The sequence below is a fragment of the Rhinoderma darwinii genome, chromosome 3 (assembly GCF_050947455.1).
Source record: "Rhinoderma darwinii isolate aRhiDar2 chromosome 3, aRhiDar2.hap1, whole genome shotgun sequence".
NCBI lineage: Eukaryota > Metazoa > Chordata > Amphibia > Anura > Rhinodermatidae > Rhinoderma > Rhinoderma darwinii.
Genome location: NC_134689.1, coordinates 200864991 through 200884204, shown reverse-complemented (window position 1 = coordinate 200884204; position 19214 = coordinate 200864991). Strand labels below are relative to the sequence as shown.

The window sequence follows — 19214 nt, the reverse complement described above, 5'->3', positions numbered from 1 at the left end:
AGAACAGTAACGTTTTTTGTTTTTTTTTTTTAAACGTTCATTTTTGGCCAGGTTATGAGCTATTTTATATATATGCAAATTAGGTTTGAAATGGACAATTGGGCGTTTTTTTTTCGTTATGTCCAACTGGGCGTGTATTGTGTTTTTAACTGGGCGTGTTTACGTGTATGACGCTGACGAATCAGTGACCAGTCAGCATCATACTCTCCTCTCCATTCATTTACACAGCAGCGATGTGCAGCCACATAAACAGAGATTAACGTTAATCAAGTGTCCTGATAATGAATACACATGAAATCCAGCCTGGACGTCATGTGTATTCAGAATCCTGACACTTCTGAATCTTTTCTGTGAGACTCCGGCAAGGGAAGCGAAATCTCGTGAGATTACGGAGGTAAACGAGATTTAGTTTCCCTTGCTGCAAATCTCACAGAAAAGATTCAGAAGTGTCAGGATTCTGAATACACATGACGTCCAGGCTGGATTTCATGTGTATTCATTATTAGGACACTTGATTAACGTTAATCTCTGTGTATGTGGCTGCACATCACTGCTGTGTAAATGAATGGAGAGGAGAGCATGATGCTGACTGGTCACTGATTCGTCAGCGTCATACACGTAAACACGCCCAGTTAAAAACACAATACACGCCCAGTTTGACATAACGAAAAAAACACGCCCAGTTGTCCATTTCAAAGCTCATTTGCATATATATAAAATAGCTCATAACTTGGCCAAAAATGAACGTTTTTAAAAAAAACAAAAACCTTACTGTTCTCTACATTGCAGCGCCGATCACATGCAATAGGAGATAGGGATTTGAGAATCTGGTGACAGAGCCTCTTTAAGTAACACTAGGGGAGAAAAGTTGAAAATCTAGCATTTGCCCCATAGTTTAGGAGCCCACCAGACCCTAAAATTTTACTTCCATCTTCCCTGCTGTGCCGATCCGGATAGCCAATGGGTGTTCTTGCAGGCTGCCCATACAGCCTGCCAAGTGCGGTCAGGTCCCAAGCAGCAGCTATTATTGCCTGCCCGGGAACCTGTACAGAAAGAAACGCTCTGCATGTGAAGGCCATAAAAACCACTGCCCTGGGCCAGAATGGTCCGACAGCAATCACTTTATACGCAAATTCCAGCGAAAACCTAGCACGTCCCATTTTAATGGAGTGACATAAAATATAGCATGGGTATTAGGATATACTGGTACACACCATTGAGTGGTCTTTTACAGAACAGGATTGTTTGTAAGGAAACCAACAGCCCACGTGTGTGACAATCCAGGCTTGAGATTTCCACCTGCTTGTTTATGCTGGGCATGGGTTTCATTTTCAGCATGATCCATGCATGTATTTAGAAAACAAGTGAAATAATGTGTCCTCTATCTGTTATTTTATAGTTTATGCTTTCAACTCTTTGATATGCAATTCTCACTATTATTGCCGCAAAGGGAATAAATACACATCTTCTCGGGATGTATTAGGCTCTATGGCCGCATTAAATGATGTGATCTAGACAATTTAGTGTGAACCAGATTTATTTCATTATCATGCCATGCCCCTTGGTCATATTATCAGCTGTGCCGAGAGCCCCATGGGGTCTTAATCCAGTTCTGGACAGATTGCATATCGTACTCTGCTCTTCTGAGAACTATGACAAGCGTAACCCTCTTCCCTCCACTATCCCCCCCGGCTTACTCTTTCTCCACCACCTGGTGTTATTTACCCAGTCGGGGCAAAGACTTCACCACAGTGGTGTGAAGAGCCCACAATACCAGCATCTACTTGTCAGCATAGTGCTGCTCAAGATAATAATGGCTACATCTCCACTCAAGCAATAGAGAATTCAGAAGGAACAAAATATATGCACAAATTATTACGTAACATTATGAAACACAATTTATATTGCTTTTCTAAATCTCCAAATTCTACAAAGTAGTAAACGTGTGAAACGTCACCAAATGAATGCCATAACTTACTTCATATTCATTGTAAACACACACATGCACATATGTATACATACATACATACATACATATATATATATATTAATTTATTTATATTCTTCTAATATACTTTGTGTTTCAATCTCGCACCATTTCCAAGATCTCTGCTTGCTGGAAACAAACGGGTACATTCTTGCTTACATCCAGATCCTGGAAACATGTACAGGCCTAATGCTTTCCAAATCGGAGTTTGTCAACTATATCCAGCCTAAACAATCTTCTGTGAGTTAAATAGATCAGCAGCACAGATTTCTCTCCTGTTCATATTGCTACAATGTATCAGTGTAGGTAAAATGTATCAGCCTGGGGTCTAGCTTGTTTAGCGCACAGAGGATTGCCCAGAATAGTTCAGTAAAGGGGGTTTTACACAGGACGATTATCGGGCATAACGCTCGTTGCCGATAATTGCCCGGTGTAAACAGGGCAGCGATCAGAAGATCAACGAGCAAAACGCTCGATCATCTGCTGGTCGTATCTTTTTAAAAAAGTGAAATATTATCGTTGTCGGCAGCACATCTCCCTGTGTAAACAGGGAGACGCGCTGCCGGCATGATAATAATATATGGGGACAAGCGACCGGAATAACGACCGCTCGGCCCATCCATAGCTCCGTGTGACAGGAGAAAAGCGAGTGCCAATCAACGATGTCTCATTGATCGGCGCTCGCTGCACCGGCCACTTATTGTCAGGTGTAAAAGGGCCTTAGGTATACGTGAGGAGTGCATAAATACCGATCTTCAGACATGACATGGAGAGGTAGCAAAGTATCCAGGCAAAGTATTTCCACAGGACTGCAACGATGACCAATTGTCAGTAGAAATAAAATCCATCGTATCCCTGAGTACACGCAAACCTCTAACTGGTAACCGGTTGATCCTAGTTTGCAATTTTATGCAGGCATTCCTAAAATAATAGGTCGGCAGCTCGCATTGAAGTTCTAAAAATGTCAAAGGGGCGAGTAAGAAATTGTTGGCTGATGGTTAATAATTGACGACATTGCTTTCCCAAAGCAAATCAGCCTGTCAAATTACCCTGAAGATTTAATGAGCAGCTAATGTCCTAGCAGTCAGAGAAGAGAAAGACAGCAGCTAGTTGGTAATGTCAGAATGTGAGAATTTCCAACACCCCAATTTCTACCTAATTTCTAATAGAATATGTGTGTAACAGAGGTTTTGCCACTAAGCACACCGTTCCATTCAGTGTCTATGTGGCCGACAGAAGCAACCCGGGCACTGTACTCGGCTGTCTCCGTCGGCCCCATTGGCATTGAATGTAGCGGCAGTGCACACGCTCCATTCAAAATCCTCCTCACTGTACGATCGGTGGTGGGAAGCCAGTGATTATACATTTATAATCTATCCTGTGGAATGGTGATAAATGTGCCTAGTGGGAAACCCCCTTTGATAAATGTCTATGATCTGCTCTGTTTCCAGAGTAAGCCTCAATTCACACCACATTTTTCCATCCAGTTGGCACTATACGTTTGCAACCAATACTGTAGAGTATCCATGGACTATTAATGACAGATGTATGACAAAAATGTCTCCTTTTGGCAAACATGTCAGGTTTACATCTGGATATCTTTTTTTTGACTGTAATGAAAAATGCGGGATGCAGAACTGTTCAAAACAGAACACCATAAGAAAAAGGTTTTTGTTTTTTTGTTTTGTTTTTTACAATGCAAACATATCAAAACACACAGTATACATTTGGATCAGTCTACAGAAAAAAAATGTCCACTTGCCCTTTAAAAAAAGAAAACTGATCAGTCAAATGAATGACAACTGTAAGCAACCGCATATATTATTTGATGGATCACTCACCATTCCAAAAAGTATACAGTTGCATCCCTTTTTGGCAGCATACCACTATGGTGTAAGCCTTACAAAAATATACAGCTCTCAAGTAGAAATCCTTTTCTTTTTCCCTCCGGTGAACTTACATCAATATAATTTATATTATTTCAATCAATCTTTATAATAAATCAATGAATACTGCGGGAATTTAAAGTGACAACAGACTATTTTATGACCGGGATGCTGTAAGTGACAGCCTGCACTATGCTGAAGGATCCGCATGGCAACAGTAGCAAATTTAAATTCTCTGCAGCCCTGTAGACAGATTAAACTTATACTAGTGATCCAGCTCATTTTAAAGGCATGGATTTTATTATTATTAATAATAATAAGTATATCTTACGGTATTATTTATGCAATTTTCTGCTATCCAAGTATATAGGTTGTTCAATGAGGAGCCTATACTTGTCCAGTGTAACAAGAACGTGTACCTATTTTTGAAAAGATATGAACAAATGTTACCTGTTCACAATTGCTGACAAATATGCAGAAAATGTCCCTACATTGAAAAATGTGGTGACATGCAACGGTCCTCGTGTTTTCTGTATATTATTTTTACAATAGCCGAATGTGTATCTAAAATAGTAACCTATAATGTTAAAGGGGCAAACTAGCATGTTTTACACAATTGTGTGGAGTTTAACAAGACATATGTTATAGCACTGTAAAGCTGGGCGTACATATTGCAAAAAAAACTGGTTGACCACTTCGAATTCAGAATGTATGTGGCGGGCCTCCTGACCGATGGGGGGGGGGGGGGGGGGAGAGGGAAGGCGCGTGTTGGATTTTAACATACCCATCCTTTGTTTGCACCGGAGGGGTCTGTATGACGCTTATGCAACAATCGAACGATGAACAATAAATCGTTGGGTTTCCGTGGATGGGCCACAACTACCTGGGTGAAAGATTATCCTTTGGTCGCTGCCACATCCCCCTCATCTAATCAGAAATTTTCCAGTCCTTAGCAGTTCAGAGAGAAGGCTTGGGCGAACAAGGACCCATCGCGGTAACTACTGATCAGCGAAAAGCTTTAGCAAATATTGTCGCCGTGTAATAGAACGTCTATTGAACGTAAACAACTCTCTAAATAATCACTCGTCGCTCGTTTATGAAAGAATATCTGCCCATCTAATAGGACGCTTATTCTCCACTGCCCCTTGAAACAAATATATACACAAGACGGGGAAATAGTGGTCGGCCGACATCTACTGCATGTGTGTGACCAGATTTAAGGGAGGTCACTGTGCAAGATATATGAGCACAGACCATGCAGGATTTCATTTCCATTTGGACATTCAGCTCCGCAGGGTTTCCCACAGATGAGGTTACCATCTGACCTCAAGGTTACTGGGGTGGACATTCCCAATCTTACTGAATTCATATAAACCCGTAAAGGCTTTCCATATTTAGAAATGTAATAAAGTGACTAGTAAATCGTTACATAGTTAACATACTTCTCCCATTTGACATTTTCAGTTGAAGTTTGCATGGAATATCATTTTACAAGCCAAAACACTGACCACACAGTACTGCACATGAAGCTAGTATATCGGTGATACAAATCTGCATATACAATGCAACATTATCAACCTAGGTGCTGTCCTATGTAAAGCAAAATATTATTTTGTTAATATAATATCATTTTGTGTGTATAATATAATGGCTGCAACAACATGTGGTACTACTGAAGCAAATTCGATCACCAAATAGTTCTACAGTGACCTACGGGAATCTGTGCATTGCAGTCGTATTATGGACTCCAATACGCAGCCGCATTATTCTACTACTTACATGACCCGAGATAGTGTCCTGACCCAGTACAATGCTTCAGTTCAACAAGGAGACAAAATTAAATGTGCCGTTTTTAGTGGAATATTTTGGAATCCTAACGGAAGAAATTAGCTTTACATTTTTAACATAAGACAAGTCTATAACTTGAAAGAAAGAGGTTTTTTTTGTCGGTAGGTTCCGCCAAAAATCGTATGCCTATTGTGAATGGTAGAATGTCCCCGACGTCTGCCATGGGAGAAAACATGGATCAGTAAAGTTACACTTCAACCGTTACGATTCTATTGTGTTGCCAAGATAATGCTCTTCCCACAGAAATGACATGCCTGTTTGGCTGACCAGGGCAGGTACGTGGATGGTGGAGGTGAAGGAGATTGGGGATTGTGGACGACTTTAGGCTGGGGCCCAGATATGCAGATCATAATAAACTGCTGAAGAGTAACTGCACAGCATAAAAATAGCACATAAAAACATATAAGGCTAAATTCACACTTGCATTGGATAATTCTGATCCGTTTTTAGATCACAATAAGGATAAAAACCTGATCCGTTAAAAATCCCATTGGAATCGATGGGACTTTTAATTGCACCCCTTAGCATTCGTTATGTTAGTCATCAGTTTTTTTGCGGAGATAAAAGTGCAGAGTACAGGACATTTACACCAATCAAAAAAACGGATGTCTAACGGATGGGTGATTTTTATCATTGATTTCAATGTAAAACGGATACAAACTGATTGTTGTGCGTTTGCATCTGTTATTCTGATTTCAATGGTATTTTTAACGGAACCGTTTTATCCTTATTCTGATCTAAAAACGGATCAGAGTAACGGATTATACAACGCAATTGTAGACTAAGACCCTAACATTAAGTGGAGTAGGTTTAGGGGTTGCAAAGTATCAAATGCAACCAGGTCTTAATAACTTAGTGCACAGTCAAGCCAACAACATAAGATAATGTCTTCTCCTAAATGTATAGTAATGCATATTGTTATAGACAAAGCTATCTCACTATGCAAAATATATATATTAATATTTTATGATGTATATCAATTCTACATAGCATACAATCATCATATACTATGGCATGTAAAGTCATTGGCAGTTAGATCCAGCATAGCCTTTGCAACTGGGGTAGGATATCTAATCTACGCCCTTGCCAATACTATGCTTTACCCATGCACAAAAACCATCAAGTGCCTACAGAGATGTTGAATGAAATATCGGACATTCTCTCAATCATTGGCTTGATAATGTACTTGTGAGACACTGCTCTCAGTAGGATTAGGTAACAGACTTGGAACAGTTATTAAGAAGGAGTGCCAGGAGGGAAACAAAAGTGAATAAACTCTACTACCTCTCATGACTGTACTGCTCTAGAAGTGCACAAAAAGCCGTCTAGTACAGGAGAAGAGAAACCGATGTGACCGAACAACCTGCAACCGAAACCAAGGATCGGGAAAGGTTTTATTCTTTTCTTGTACCAATTGTGGTGCAATAGTCTGTGCTGCTTTATTAGACTTTCAATATATAAAAAAAGTATATACATTATATACACACACTCAAATTTAATATCGCAAACAAGAATGCAAAAACTGACGTGTAAACAAAATAGGCCCTAGTGTATATGTGTGGGAATACGGTTGTGACAGGAGCTGCTGTGATGGATTATGATCTGTGTGCAATGCTGCGAAACGTGTTGGCGCTATATAAAATAGGAACAAATAAATAGCTATTGTCATATAGAGCATTAATAGTTAACTGTATAAATCATATTGCATTAACAGGTATACAGTACAGATTTCTGCTATTAGTTATATGCAAGAACGAATTACATTCTGCACAAAAAAAAAAATTCAATTGCAGAAATATTTTAACATTTGTTAAACAAGATTTGTTCACAAGATTCCGGTTTTAACAATAGTGCAAAAAAAAACAAAAACCCCTGCACCCCTGTTTGGTATACTTCTAAATATACTACCTGAAATAATATCCAGGGAAATCAATACCCCTACAGTTATTCTTTGAGTGCGGTCGCCACATACAGTGTCGGTGTACTGACTGAATGGAGAGTGCGGAAGAAATCACCACATCCCTCATCTATTAGAAGAATACCAATATTGTAGACAGAACCTGGTACCCAATGCACTGGATACCGGAGCATCATTTTTTGGGCTGTTTCCTATTAATGTCACGTAAAAATTCTTATTGCCTAGCCCCTAAAAAAAATGTTAAACTAGCTTAAGTGGTCCAAGTATCTTCTAAGTTCTACAGTCATTTTTTGTCATACCGTTCCATCATTTCTACATGTTGCTCATTTAAAAATATAGGAGTGCAAGTCCCGGTTACATATAATATTATAACCAAATGTGAGTGATCATTTATCATGTCAATTATCAAACCCGATCATCAGCTTTTATTTACATTCTACATCAGAATATGTTGTGCTTAATATATAGTACAGCTAGAATTTCCGTTAAGATTCCAATTGGTGAGATACAAAGATTACATAAAACTGCGCAAAAGCCTTTCCGGTCCAAGAAAGCTCAACTGACCTTTTACGAGAGCGAGCCAGATCTGTCCTGACACCAGGGAAAGGAAATCAGGTCATTGTGCACATGTTTGTGAATGAAAAAACAACACAGAAATGCAGCAATTGAACACGTCCATAAGGCCAATGAAACTTGCCAAATTGTATAAAGTTGATTAAAGGAAACTTTTATATTTCATTGTTCTTTGATGTGACAGGCCATCAGGTCATGCATAAATAACTGAGCAAGGCGGGAATTTCTCCATGATATTCATAGATCTGGTAACTCCAGTATTTTCTGGCTTTTTGTACATTTAACGACTGGTATGGAAGGGGGGCCCCCTCCTTATCTGGGAGCCCTCTCTGCCAATCAAAGATAAAAGGGTCATGTGATATGCTTCTCTGAACTTCGAAGGGCATTTAGAAGGTGCAGTTATGCCCTTCAGTTTATCTTTTTACAGGGCTTTGCACCCAAATCTAAAAGAGAGGTAGTCATAGTGACAGTTTCCCTTAAATTACATTTACAAGTATACAATATGGTATATTTTGCCACTAAAAAAATCGAATAAAAAGAAGCGGCACAATTCCTAATAAAACAACAAGGAACGGTAGTAGGGTAACTTGTTGGTTCATCCCAAAACACTGCAGTCCAAGCATCAGAATGGTTCTTCAAGAACCTAGACAAATGGGAAATCGGCAGCAAGAGCCCCTTTACATAAGAAGAAAACAAGGTATTATAAGGAACGCCCCAAACTCTCGTATGGTAAAATATAATAACTAAATGAGCCCAAATCTTCAACAATATTTGATCCATAAGCACGTACAAATTAACCTTGTGTGAAAATAGCCATTGCGGACAATGTAAAGCACTAGCAAAGATTCCTGGTTATTCCTGCAGCTATCACAATAGATACATATAGAAACATGTTTATGTGCGACAAACAACGCTGTGTTGCGGTTTACATCATGATGGTAATATAATGATGTGACAACAAATTAGTATTATTAGGTCATCCTTGCAGGCACTGGCAAAGTTTTCAGTTAGTAACTTTACCTACAAACATAGAAAACACTCTACATCCTTACCTACCAATATTGGTATTCTAGGACTAGAGTAAGAACTGTATATAATAAACCCCAGAGCACTACACAGCCTACACACACACATACACTTTTTTAATTTTAAATATATATATATTATTATCCATAGAATAGACACTTATCTTCCACGACATAAAAGTGCAGTAATCGTCTTCTACATGCTTATGTGCAGTTTAACATGGTAGCTTTGTCTTGAGGGGATAGGATGATTGGCCGGCCGATAAGAACTTGCTGATTTTAAGGTCACAGGTGAAACCAGGTAAACGCTAAAGGGATTACTACATTCATATATCTTGTCACCTAAATTACAGGAGTCACCGGATTTTTACATTCCACGGACTGACACACTAGGAATGATAACTAACTGTAATACCGTCTATATTAAAAAAGCCATACCACAGAAAAGGTCTAAAAAAATACCTTTTTATGATACCGGACAGGTATACATTTGACAGATTTGTGGTAGTTTCCAATAGGTAGAATGCTTTTATAACCTAATAATAATAATAAATGTAGAGGAGAAAAAAAAAAAAAAGGAGATAAATCTTTCGGCACATCCGTAATACAAATTTATTCGTAAATTTTAATTAAAATCCACATCGGAGCATAGGTTGGACACGTGATCGCTTACGCGTTTCAAACAGGATATTTGGATATTTCTTGTCAGTCTGCAAACTCCCCTCCATTGCCCTCCAATACTGAGGAAATATAAGCACTACAAAACGCATATGGTGAGCACATATTGGCTTTTGCTTTTCCTCAATAATAATAATAACTATTTCGAATATTAACCACTAAGTTGACCTTTTTTGCCGATTTTATAAAAAAAACAAAAAACGTATAGGTCAGACATTTTAAGTTATATGTGTTGTCAACGAACATGGTCACCATTTAGCTTTCCTAACCCTTGAATGTCCAATCCACCTAGTCATATCGCGATACATTCTAATGCACCCTTATCGCTATACATAAATACATACAATTGCCATTCAGGACGCTAGGAAAGCTAAGTGACAACCCCCGTGGGAGCTGTAATGGTGGACATAAAAGGTGTTGCATATAACAGAACTAGAATAGGCTGACCATTATTTTTTAACAAATACTTTACCATTATACTGTGGGAGCTGTGAAGGCAGTTATATTGGTTGTTTCTGAAACAGATATAACTAAGACATAATTAAATAAAAGTTTTAGCCGACAACTTAATGACTTTAATGTGGTAATTTTTTTTTTTTCATTTAAAGCAAAAAATTATCTTTCACCCCAGTCTGTAACACCCCATGATCCCTCTATTGGAGCCACTCATCTGCCATGCGACTACACTCTGCGGAGGTTAGAATTTCAGCATGACAGCTCCATCTGCTTTATTTATACAGTAGCATTGTGGGGGGAAAAAAATGAGCTGGTACGCTGCTTCTAAGAGCCCGCTATACCATGCAAGCATCCACAGGTGCGGATCACGCTGGGTGTTCTCAGGAGACGCCGTCAAGCTCCACGCTGCATTTAGCACTAAAAGGAATCATACAGATATAACTGAACTACCAAACCAAGTGAAAAAAAATGCAAACAAAACAAGCTGACTTCTTTACAGAGGATTAAATACATTCTTCATGACAATCTATCATGGCAAGACACAAACATCAAGCTTTACAAACAGTATAAGGCTCCCCATACACAGTAGATGAAAGACAACCGATCACAGCCTACTATCTAATGTGTATGGAGGTCTTCTGACCCCCCCCCCCCCCCCCGGTGCCAGTGGAAAGAAGGATTTCAACATACCCAATTATTTGTCCCCGTGTGAGATATTGCCCTCCCCATTAAGATAAACACACACGCTCTGCTTGGCTGAGCATACATGTTTATGATGGAGTCAGGAGTGGGATGGTTGGAGTCTAAAGTGTATGGGCAGCTTAAAAGTGGTTTTTCAACCCCATGAAATTTTTTAGCAAAGTTTACTAAATAACAAAAGGGGTAATACTCACCTTACTTACTGCTGCTCCCGCCCCAACGCTCCCCGGTCCCCCACGGTCTTTGTTTACCTGGCTCCAGTGATGACTGGCCAATCACTGGCCACAGCGGTAATGTCAGTGGGGCCAACATGTCACCATAACAATAAGTGAACGACATCATCGCTGGAGTTGGGTAAACAAAGACCATTGGGGGACAGGGAAGTGTTGGCGCAGGATTGGCAGGGTATTGGTAAGACAAGTATTACTCCTTTTGTTATTTTTTATACCATTGTCAGCAATTTGCAGAAAAGATGTTTGGGGTTGGAAAACTCCTTTACGCTGCCCATTCACTTCAGATAGCTGTCGTCCGACTACTGACTCCACCATAAACAATTGGCAAAAGATTTCATGGGGATGGAAAAGCCCTTTAAGACAGGACATATTTACAGCAAATCTGTGGCCTATTTGTAAGTCATATTCAAGCTTCTCCCTGCATAGACTTTTGTCTGTAGGTGAAGTAAAGAACAAAAAAAATCACATTCCGCAGTAGAGCGTGCATGTAACCCTACACCCTTTATGAAATACTGCCTGCGCTTTATAATAATAACAATAGCGAATGGGTGCGTCCTTTATATAATCTAGAAGTGCCCGCACAATTGAGGTGGCCATGAGAATGCGGCCTGTTAGTTTATGGAGCTAGTCCTGCAATACTCCAGTCAAGTCATCTGGGATGCACGGCCATAGTTATCATGACAGAATTGATAACCACTTTACATTAGTTTATTAACACAGTTTTTAGACTAGATATGGAGTGGTAAGTGGTGCACAAACACATGTTATATTTGTCAAGGCACAGAGAATGTCGCACAATCACTTAGATTTCCAGTGCGGAAACTGCACCGTCTGAACATACCCTAATTGTCTCTGTAAGTATAATAATGTAATAACATTTACAGTGCCATGAACGATCAAAAAATTATTTGTGGCTTAAACTTGACAGTAAAAGTTCCATTATTTATATTCCGAAAGGACCCCAGTCAGGGATCTAGGGGGCTGTCGCCAGACAGTTGTTTAACTGAAGTTGCAGTTATAAAAGTCTCCTCGCTGTAGGGAGGCAAATGCTGCCAAAAGATCATTTTCCCATGAAAAATATGCTCAATTGTGTGAGGAAGAAAAAAAACCTCAACATGCAGGCATTGCGTTTCGTGATTAACTTGGTTTTGACGGATACCTCTGTAAAGTGATACAGAATTTCCTTCTCCAATTATACAAAAGACTAGTTCTAAACGGTCTGTCCTAACATGTCAATCCTGGCTGTAGCAGGAATCCTTCCGCAGCTCTGTTTAGTCTGTGTCTGTAGATAAGGAGGGAAAGTTTATAGGGGGAATGTAATAGGCATGCTGGAATCAGTCCTCTGTGATAGCACAAACATCATTTACCCTCCCCAAATGAGACCTTTAAAACAAAACGTCATAACGGATAACCCAGTGGAAACCATGGATTCAGCCAATATCCATCATGAAGTGCGCACATGCGGAGTATACTAGAATACGGACAGCGTACACACTGGTGCTTGTCACATTACAGCAGATGGGTTCTGGGAACACCGCACACAGGTGACGGCCTCTTTCACACAGCAGGATTTTGCTTCAGTATTTGTAAAGCCAGGAGTGGATCCTACACAGAGAAAAAGTATTATAGAAATATTTGCCTCTCTTCTGTGTTATGGATTCACGCCTGGTTTTCGCTTCCAAATACTGACAAAAATACTGACAAAAATACAGTACTGGCGTGTGAAAGAGGCCGAAGAGTATATCCACTATACTGTGACAGGGAGGCATTGCTCCCATGGTTTGATTTGCCCACCAGAGGATCTTCCATGGGGGGGGGGGGGGGGGGGGTTAGGAGCAGTCATGGTAATAGAGCTCCTCTACAACAGGGCCCAGTAGATAGCTACACCTGATACAGACAAGCAAATAGAACACATGCTGCTTTTTAGGCTGATTTCATGTTCACATCAGCCCCATGTCAGAGATATATGTTGGTGGGATCTCCCGATGTTTACCTCTGACGGAAGGCTACTACAAATGCCACTGTATACAGTGGGATGTATCGCTTAAAGAGGCTCTGTCACCACATTATAAGTGCCCTGTCTCCTACATAAGGAGATCGGCGCTGTAATGTAGGTGACAGTAATGCTTTTTATTTAGAAAAACAATCTATTTTGACCACGTTAGGAGCGATTTTAGCTTTATGCTAATGAGTTTCTTAATGCCCAAGTGGGCGTGTTTTTACTTTAGACCAAGTGGGCGTTGTACAGGGGAGTGTATGACACTGACCAATCAGTGACCAATCAGCGTCATACACTACTCTCCATTCATTTATTCAGCACATAGTGACAGGTGTTTCGACAGTGAATAAACATTCCTTCCAGTCGGGACAGTATGTCTATTCACAATCCCGACACTTCGTTAACGTTTGTTTGGTACTTACAGCAGAGCAAGCGTAATCTCGCTGTAAGCTGTCATTTACAGCGTGATCTCGCGAGATCACGCTTGCTCTGCTGTAAGTACCATAGAAACGTTACCGAAGTATTGGGATTGTGAACAGACATCACCTCCTAGCTGGAAGGAATGTCTAGTCACTGTCTAAACACTTCAGTATTGTTAATGTGTCAGTATAAGACAGCACATAGTGAACAACGCGCTGAGTAAATTAATGGAGAGAAGTGCATGACGCTGATTGGTGAACAGAGCCTTACCTTTGAGGTGGGTGTGCAACAGATTTCACATTTTTATTTGTTATAGTTGGATGACGATCGTGTGCCCAAGGTACCCCCGTATGACATTGGGCATACCCAGCATGTAGCCATGACGTCCCAACATTAATTACAACAGACACATAATACCCATCGGCTATGGCTCCCAGGTATCTAGCCATTTCATTCAGTTAGCTATTAAAGGGTAATTTGACTTATTAGAACAAGCACCTGGAATAAAACTAATATATGACCTGTGAAAATTCTGTTCAGAGAGCTCACCTTGGGTATCCCCGGCGAGGGAGAATGTGATTTGTTTATACCTCTACATCCATGTATGTAGCCATAAAAGACAAGCTACGTACATGTCAATCAATGTACATGGCAATGCAAACAGTGATCACAATATGACAGGGCTTATACTACAAAGTTACAGCACTACAAGTCACATTCCCCTTTTAATGGTCCTCTAAACACTAACACAAATTTACTTACGTAAAAAAAAATCACTATCTATCTATATACACACTTAATTTTTTTAGGGATTTTTAACCATGTACATAGCAGATATTCTATTTTGTCCAGGTGCGGTACATGCTTATCATTCTTTACGTAATTATAATACAAAGAAAAACTTTATAGAACTATTACTGCTGTATATTTATGGATAATAATAATCATCGGCCATCAGTTGAATGAAGGTCGGAGAGTACATATCAAATAATGAGCAATGCATTGTATACTCCGGTATGAAGTCCAACAAGTCTCCTCTACGGTCATTCTTTATAGAGGTCTTAACGTTCATACCGGATCATAGAATCTCGTCATTTCAAGATGACAAAGAGGTGTTGAAGGTATTTATTTTGTTTGTGATTTACATGGTAAGGTAGCCAGAGATTTATGATATCCTCTATCACTATGATACAAAACATTACCACCAAGTGATGACTGATCAGATGGAAATGATCATTTGCCCCCATACACATGACTAAACTATGTCCTCCTGTAAAATGAGTCAATCTAGAGTGAAGGATGCAGCGGAAAATGAAATAAAGACAGCTATAGCGCCATTCTACATGATAGCCGGGAATGTAGTAACAGGAGATGTGTTCTTCCTGCACTACCATTATGGAGGTTTAGTAAAATAACATCAATATGATCACAATACAGTATGTATAATACTTATACAAGCATCATATGGACCAGGAAAACACATCCACATCCAACACTGCCTCTATATAGCACAAACGAACTAAGAGAAAGACCAGCCGTTGTGAAGCCAGACTGGAATATCCATCTACTGTTTATAACGTCTCGAAAAAAATGTGGATGTGACTTCCGGCTATAGACACTCCTAATAACATCTAGCAGAAAACACAGTATGGCTGGTAACCCTCCGACATCAGTCAGGACTCGGTCCTATGGACTGAATCCACCTGCTGCACCTGTTACATTGTTATATACATTACAGTGACTTATCTGCATACCATCATTATACGGAAATGAGACAGTACTTATTGACTCACCGGTTACAGAGACTCTCATTAGGGCTTCCAGGGGTCTATTGTTGTCCAGGTCTCTACTGAGCTTCAGTTCTCCAGTGGATGGATCCAGAATGAGAAGATTTAACTCATTGCCCTGAATAAAGCTGTAGAGTAGTGTATCAGACACATCAGGGTCATAAGCAGGGATTTTCCCAATTACTCCTGAAGGGAAACTATTGGACTTATTGGTCACATAATTGTTAAAAATAATTTCAAAGTCCTGTAAGACGGGGTCATTGTCATTCTTGTCCACAAGCTTCACATGGACAGTAGCCCGGCTGACCAATGGTGCAGAGGTGGCCTGCACCACAATGACATACTCTGTCTTCACCTCATAGTCCAGGTCCACTAGAGCGGTCAGGTCTCCGTTGAATAGATCTAGCTGGAAGACCTCTGGATTGTTACCTTCAACTATTTGGTACATGATCTGGGCATTTGTTCCTTCATCTGGGTCTGTAGCAGTTATTCTGGCCACAACAGAGCCCACTGGACTGTTTTCCCCCACAAATATATCCAGCTCATCTTTCTCGAACACTGGAGGATTGTCATTGATATCTAAAACAGTTACCTGGATGTCCACAGGGGCTTTCAAAGGTGGGTTCCCTCTGTCTACAGCAAATGCTCGGAGGTTGTACACAGGTACATTTTCTCTATCCAAACGACGATTTGTCCTAATAATGCCAGAGGTGGGCTCAATGTAAAAATCTCCATCTCCATCATCCCCTCCCTGAAATGTATACATGACCCTCCCATTCATTCCAGAGTCCCTGTCTGTGGCAGATATCTGAAGCAAACTGGTGGAGACTGGTACATCCTCAAACACAGCACCCTGGTACCGGTCCCTTAAGAACTGTGGCATATTATCGTTGGCATCTAGAATAAGTATCTCCACATATGTGGTGTCCGACTTCTGTGGAATGCCATTGTCCTTAGCAGTAACAGCCAGTGTATAAGAAGCCTGATCCTCATAGTCCAGTTCTATCAATGAGGTTATGGTCCCAGTTTCAGGGTCTATCTTAAATTGTGGAATGTTATCCTCCATGATGTATGTTATTCTGGCATTTTCACCTGTGTCTTCATCCGTAGCACTTATTGAAACTATGGAAGTGCCTATGGGTTTGTCTTCACTCACACTCACTGTGTAATGTGAGCTCTGAAACACTGGCCTATGGGTATTGGCATCAGTGACATTGATAAAGACCAACACAGTGTCGGAACGAGTGCCATCGGAGGCAGTGACTGTGAGTACATACTGTCTCTCTTGCTTGTAATCCAAGGGTAGTGCTAAAGTGATAAGCCCACCCCCACTCTGGCTAGTAATGGCAAAACGGTTCCTGGTGTTGCCACTAGTAATCTGGTAGGTCACCACACTATTCACATCCCGGTCCACAGCGGTCATGGTGAGGACACTGCTGCCCACAGCAGCATCTTCATTGAGCCTCAGTTGGTAGACCTTCTCAGTGAAGGTGGGGTTATTGTCATTGACATCCAGCACGGTTATAGTCACACTGGCTGATGAACTCATGACCGGATCTCCATTATCTCTTGCCTCAACTCCAAAAGTATAAAACTCCACAGATTCCCTATCCAGTTCTACAGACACCGTAATCCAGCCAGTATTGTTGTTGATAACCAAGGGGAAGTTAGGAGGAACGTCAGTTAAACTATATTGTATCCGAGCATTTCCTCCAGAATCGGCATCATTAGCTTGGATGTGAACTACAGAGTAGCCTATGGGAACGTTCTCCAGGACCGTGGCCTGAAACGGAGTACTAACAAAGATAGGGGCATTATCATTGACATCCACCACCTGCACTGATACCATGCCAGTTGTGTTGATTAATGGAGGTCGGCCGCCATCTTGGGCTTTTATCCTTAATGAGTATTCCCTGACAGCCTCAAAATCCAGGGGGTATATGACGTCAATGTCTCCAGTAAATGAATGGATGTAGAACTGGCCTTTGATGTTGCCACTCACAATGCTGTAGTGGACCATTGCATTGTTCCCCTTGTCCTTGTCCGTGGCCTGGACCTGCAGGATTTTGGTGTTGGGATTGACATTCTCAGGGACCTGCAGTACATATCGCTTCTCTGTAAACTGAGGGTAGTTGTCATTCTCATCCTCTATGTAGATGTACACTGTGGCTGTGGCACTTTTTGGACCTGGATCCTTCCCCTGGTCATTGGCCTCCACTATGAGCTGGTAGTCAGCCACTGTCTCCCTGTCCACTTGGCCTCTAGTCCGGACTACACCAGATCGTGGGTCTATCTCAAACACTGCATTTACCCCATCAGCATTAACCAGTCTGTAGAGCATGTTGGCATTAGAAGGGGCATCCCCGTCTGTCGCCCTGATGGTCATCACCTCATAGCCAACTTCAAGGTTTTCCCGAATGTTCTCCCTATATTCCGACTGTTCAAAGGCCGGGATGTGGTCGTTAGTGTCACTTACTGTCACTGTCAGGTAGGTAATGGCTGATCTCTTAGGAGAACCAAAATCGGTGGCAGTCACCTTAAGTACATGGGTGCCCTTGGTCTCCCTGTCCAGAGGCTGGGTGATGGTCACGGTCCCGGTCTCAGGATCTATGTGGAAATAGTCGGCAGACCGGCTGTCAAACAGAGCCTCCATGTAGTACTCCACCCTGCCCGCATCGCCCTGGTCCTGGTCGGTGGCTCGCAGAGAAGTCACCTGGGTTCCTGCCGGTTCGTTCTCGGGGACTGAAGCCTGGTAGTTGTGCAGCTGGAACTGCGGGTTGTTGTTGTTGATGCTCCGCTTCACCCTCCGGTGCCCCTGAGACACCCCCGGATAGTCCTCAGATACCAGCCTGACCCGCACCAGGAGAACCCGGGGGAAGGCAGCGGGCAGGCACACCAGGTGCACAGTAGTGTCCGCGCAGTGTGACCCAGAGACTGGCGAGCCCCGAGACCTGCAGTCCGAGACTCCCAGCACGGCTCTCAGCAGCTCCTCAGTCCGTGTGACAAGCTCCGGGAAACAAGGAGACATCCCCGGGAGAGCCTCGTACTCCACGTCCACATCGCGGTGCTGAAGGTGGCAGCGCTGCCCGTGTCCCCGCACATTCAGCCTGATGTATAGAGCAGTCCGCCGGCTCCTGGAGCGGAGATCCACATACAGCGGAGACAGCCGCTCACATCGTGCCCCGGTCCTCAGCCGGAGCCTTCCCTGCCCCGTCTCCTCCACATCATCGCTCATCACCCCCCGTAGCCGGTATGTCCAGTCCGAGCCCAGAGACACATTCACCGCTGCTCCGGGATAAAGGTGAACATCCAGCCCGTCCGCCGGCTGCAGTAGCCCGAGAACACACAAGCACAGCGCCCACATCTCCTGCTCACCAGCGGCCACTGTCAGCGCGGGCTGGGGGGCGGCATGCCGGGCACTCTCCGCAACTTCACCTACAGGTCCCACGTTAACTTTACGAGTGATTCCAAAATGGCTCCCACCCCCTCACAGGCTGCGCCGCTCCTCTGTCCTCCTCCCCCCTCGCACATCTCATTAACATAAACCTGCTCTATCTATCTGTCCGCCCTGCTGCGAGCTTCCCACAACAGCCCCCAGTCACCTCAATGCAAGGAAGGGAGGGAGGGGGGTTAATAATATGCAGGTCACACTACTCCATCACTCTGCTTAGAAGTCCTTCTACAATGCGCACTACACTACGTCTC

At 42.0% G+C, this 19214-nt stretch overlaps 1 protein-coding gene across 3 annotated transcripts in view; it reads right to left on the bottom strand.

The window, feature by feature from the left end:
- Positions 1-18986, bottom strand: part of CELSR1 (cadherin EGF LAG seven-pass G-type receptor 1) — a 142833-nt gene extending 123847 nt beyond the window's left edge. For all 3 annotated transcript variants that reach the window (XM_075857228.1, XM_075857229.1, XM_075857230.1), the window contains exon 1: positions 15516-18986. In XM_075857228.1, the coding sequence (XP_075713343.1) occupies positions 15516-18873 (3358 nt within the window). In that variant the 5' untranslated portion in view covers positions 18874-18986. The remainder of the gene's footprint in view (positions 1-15515) is intronic.
- Between the last annotated feature and the right edge of the window lie 228 nt (positions 18987-19214).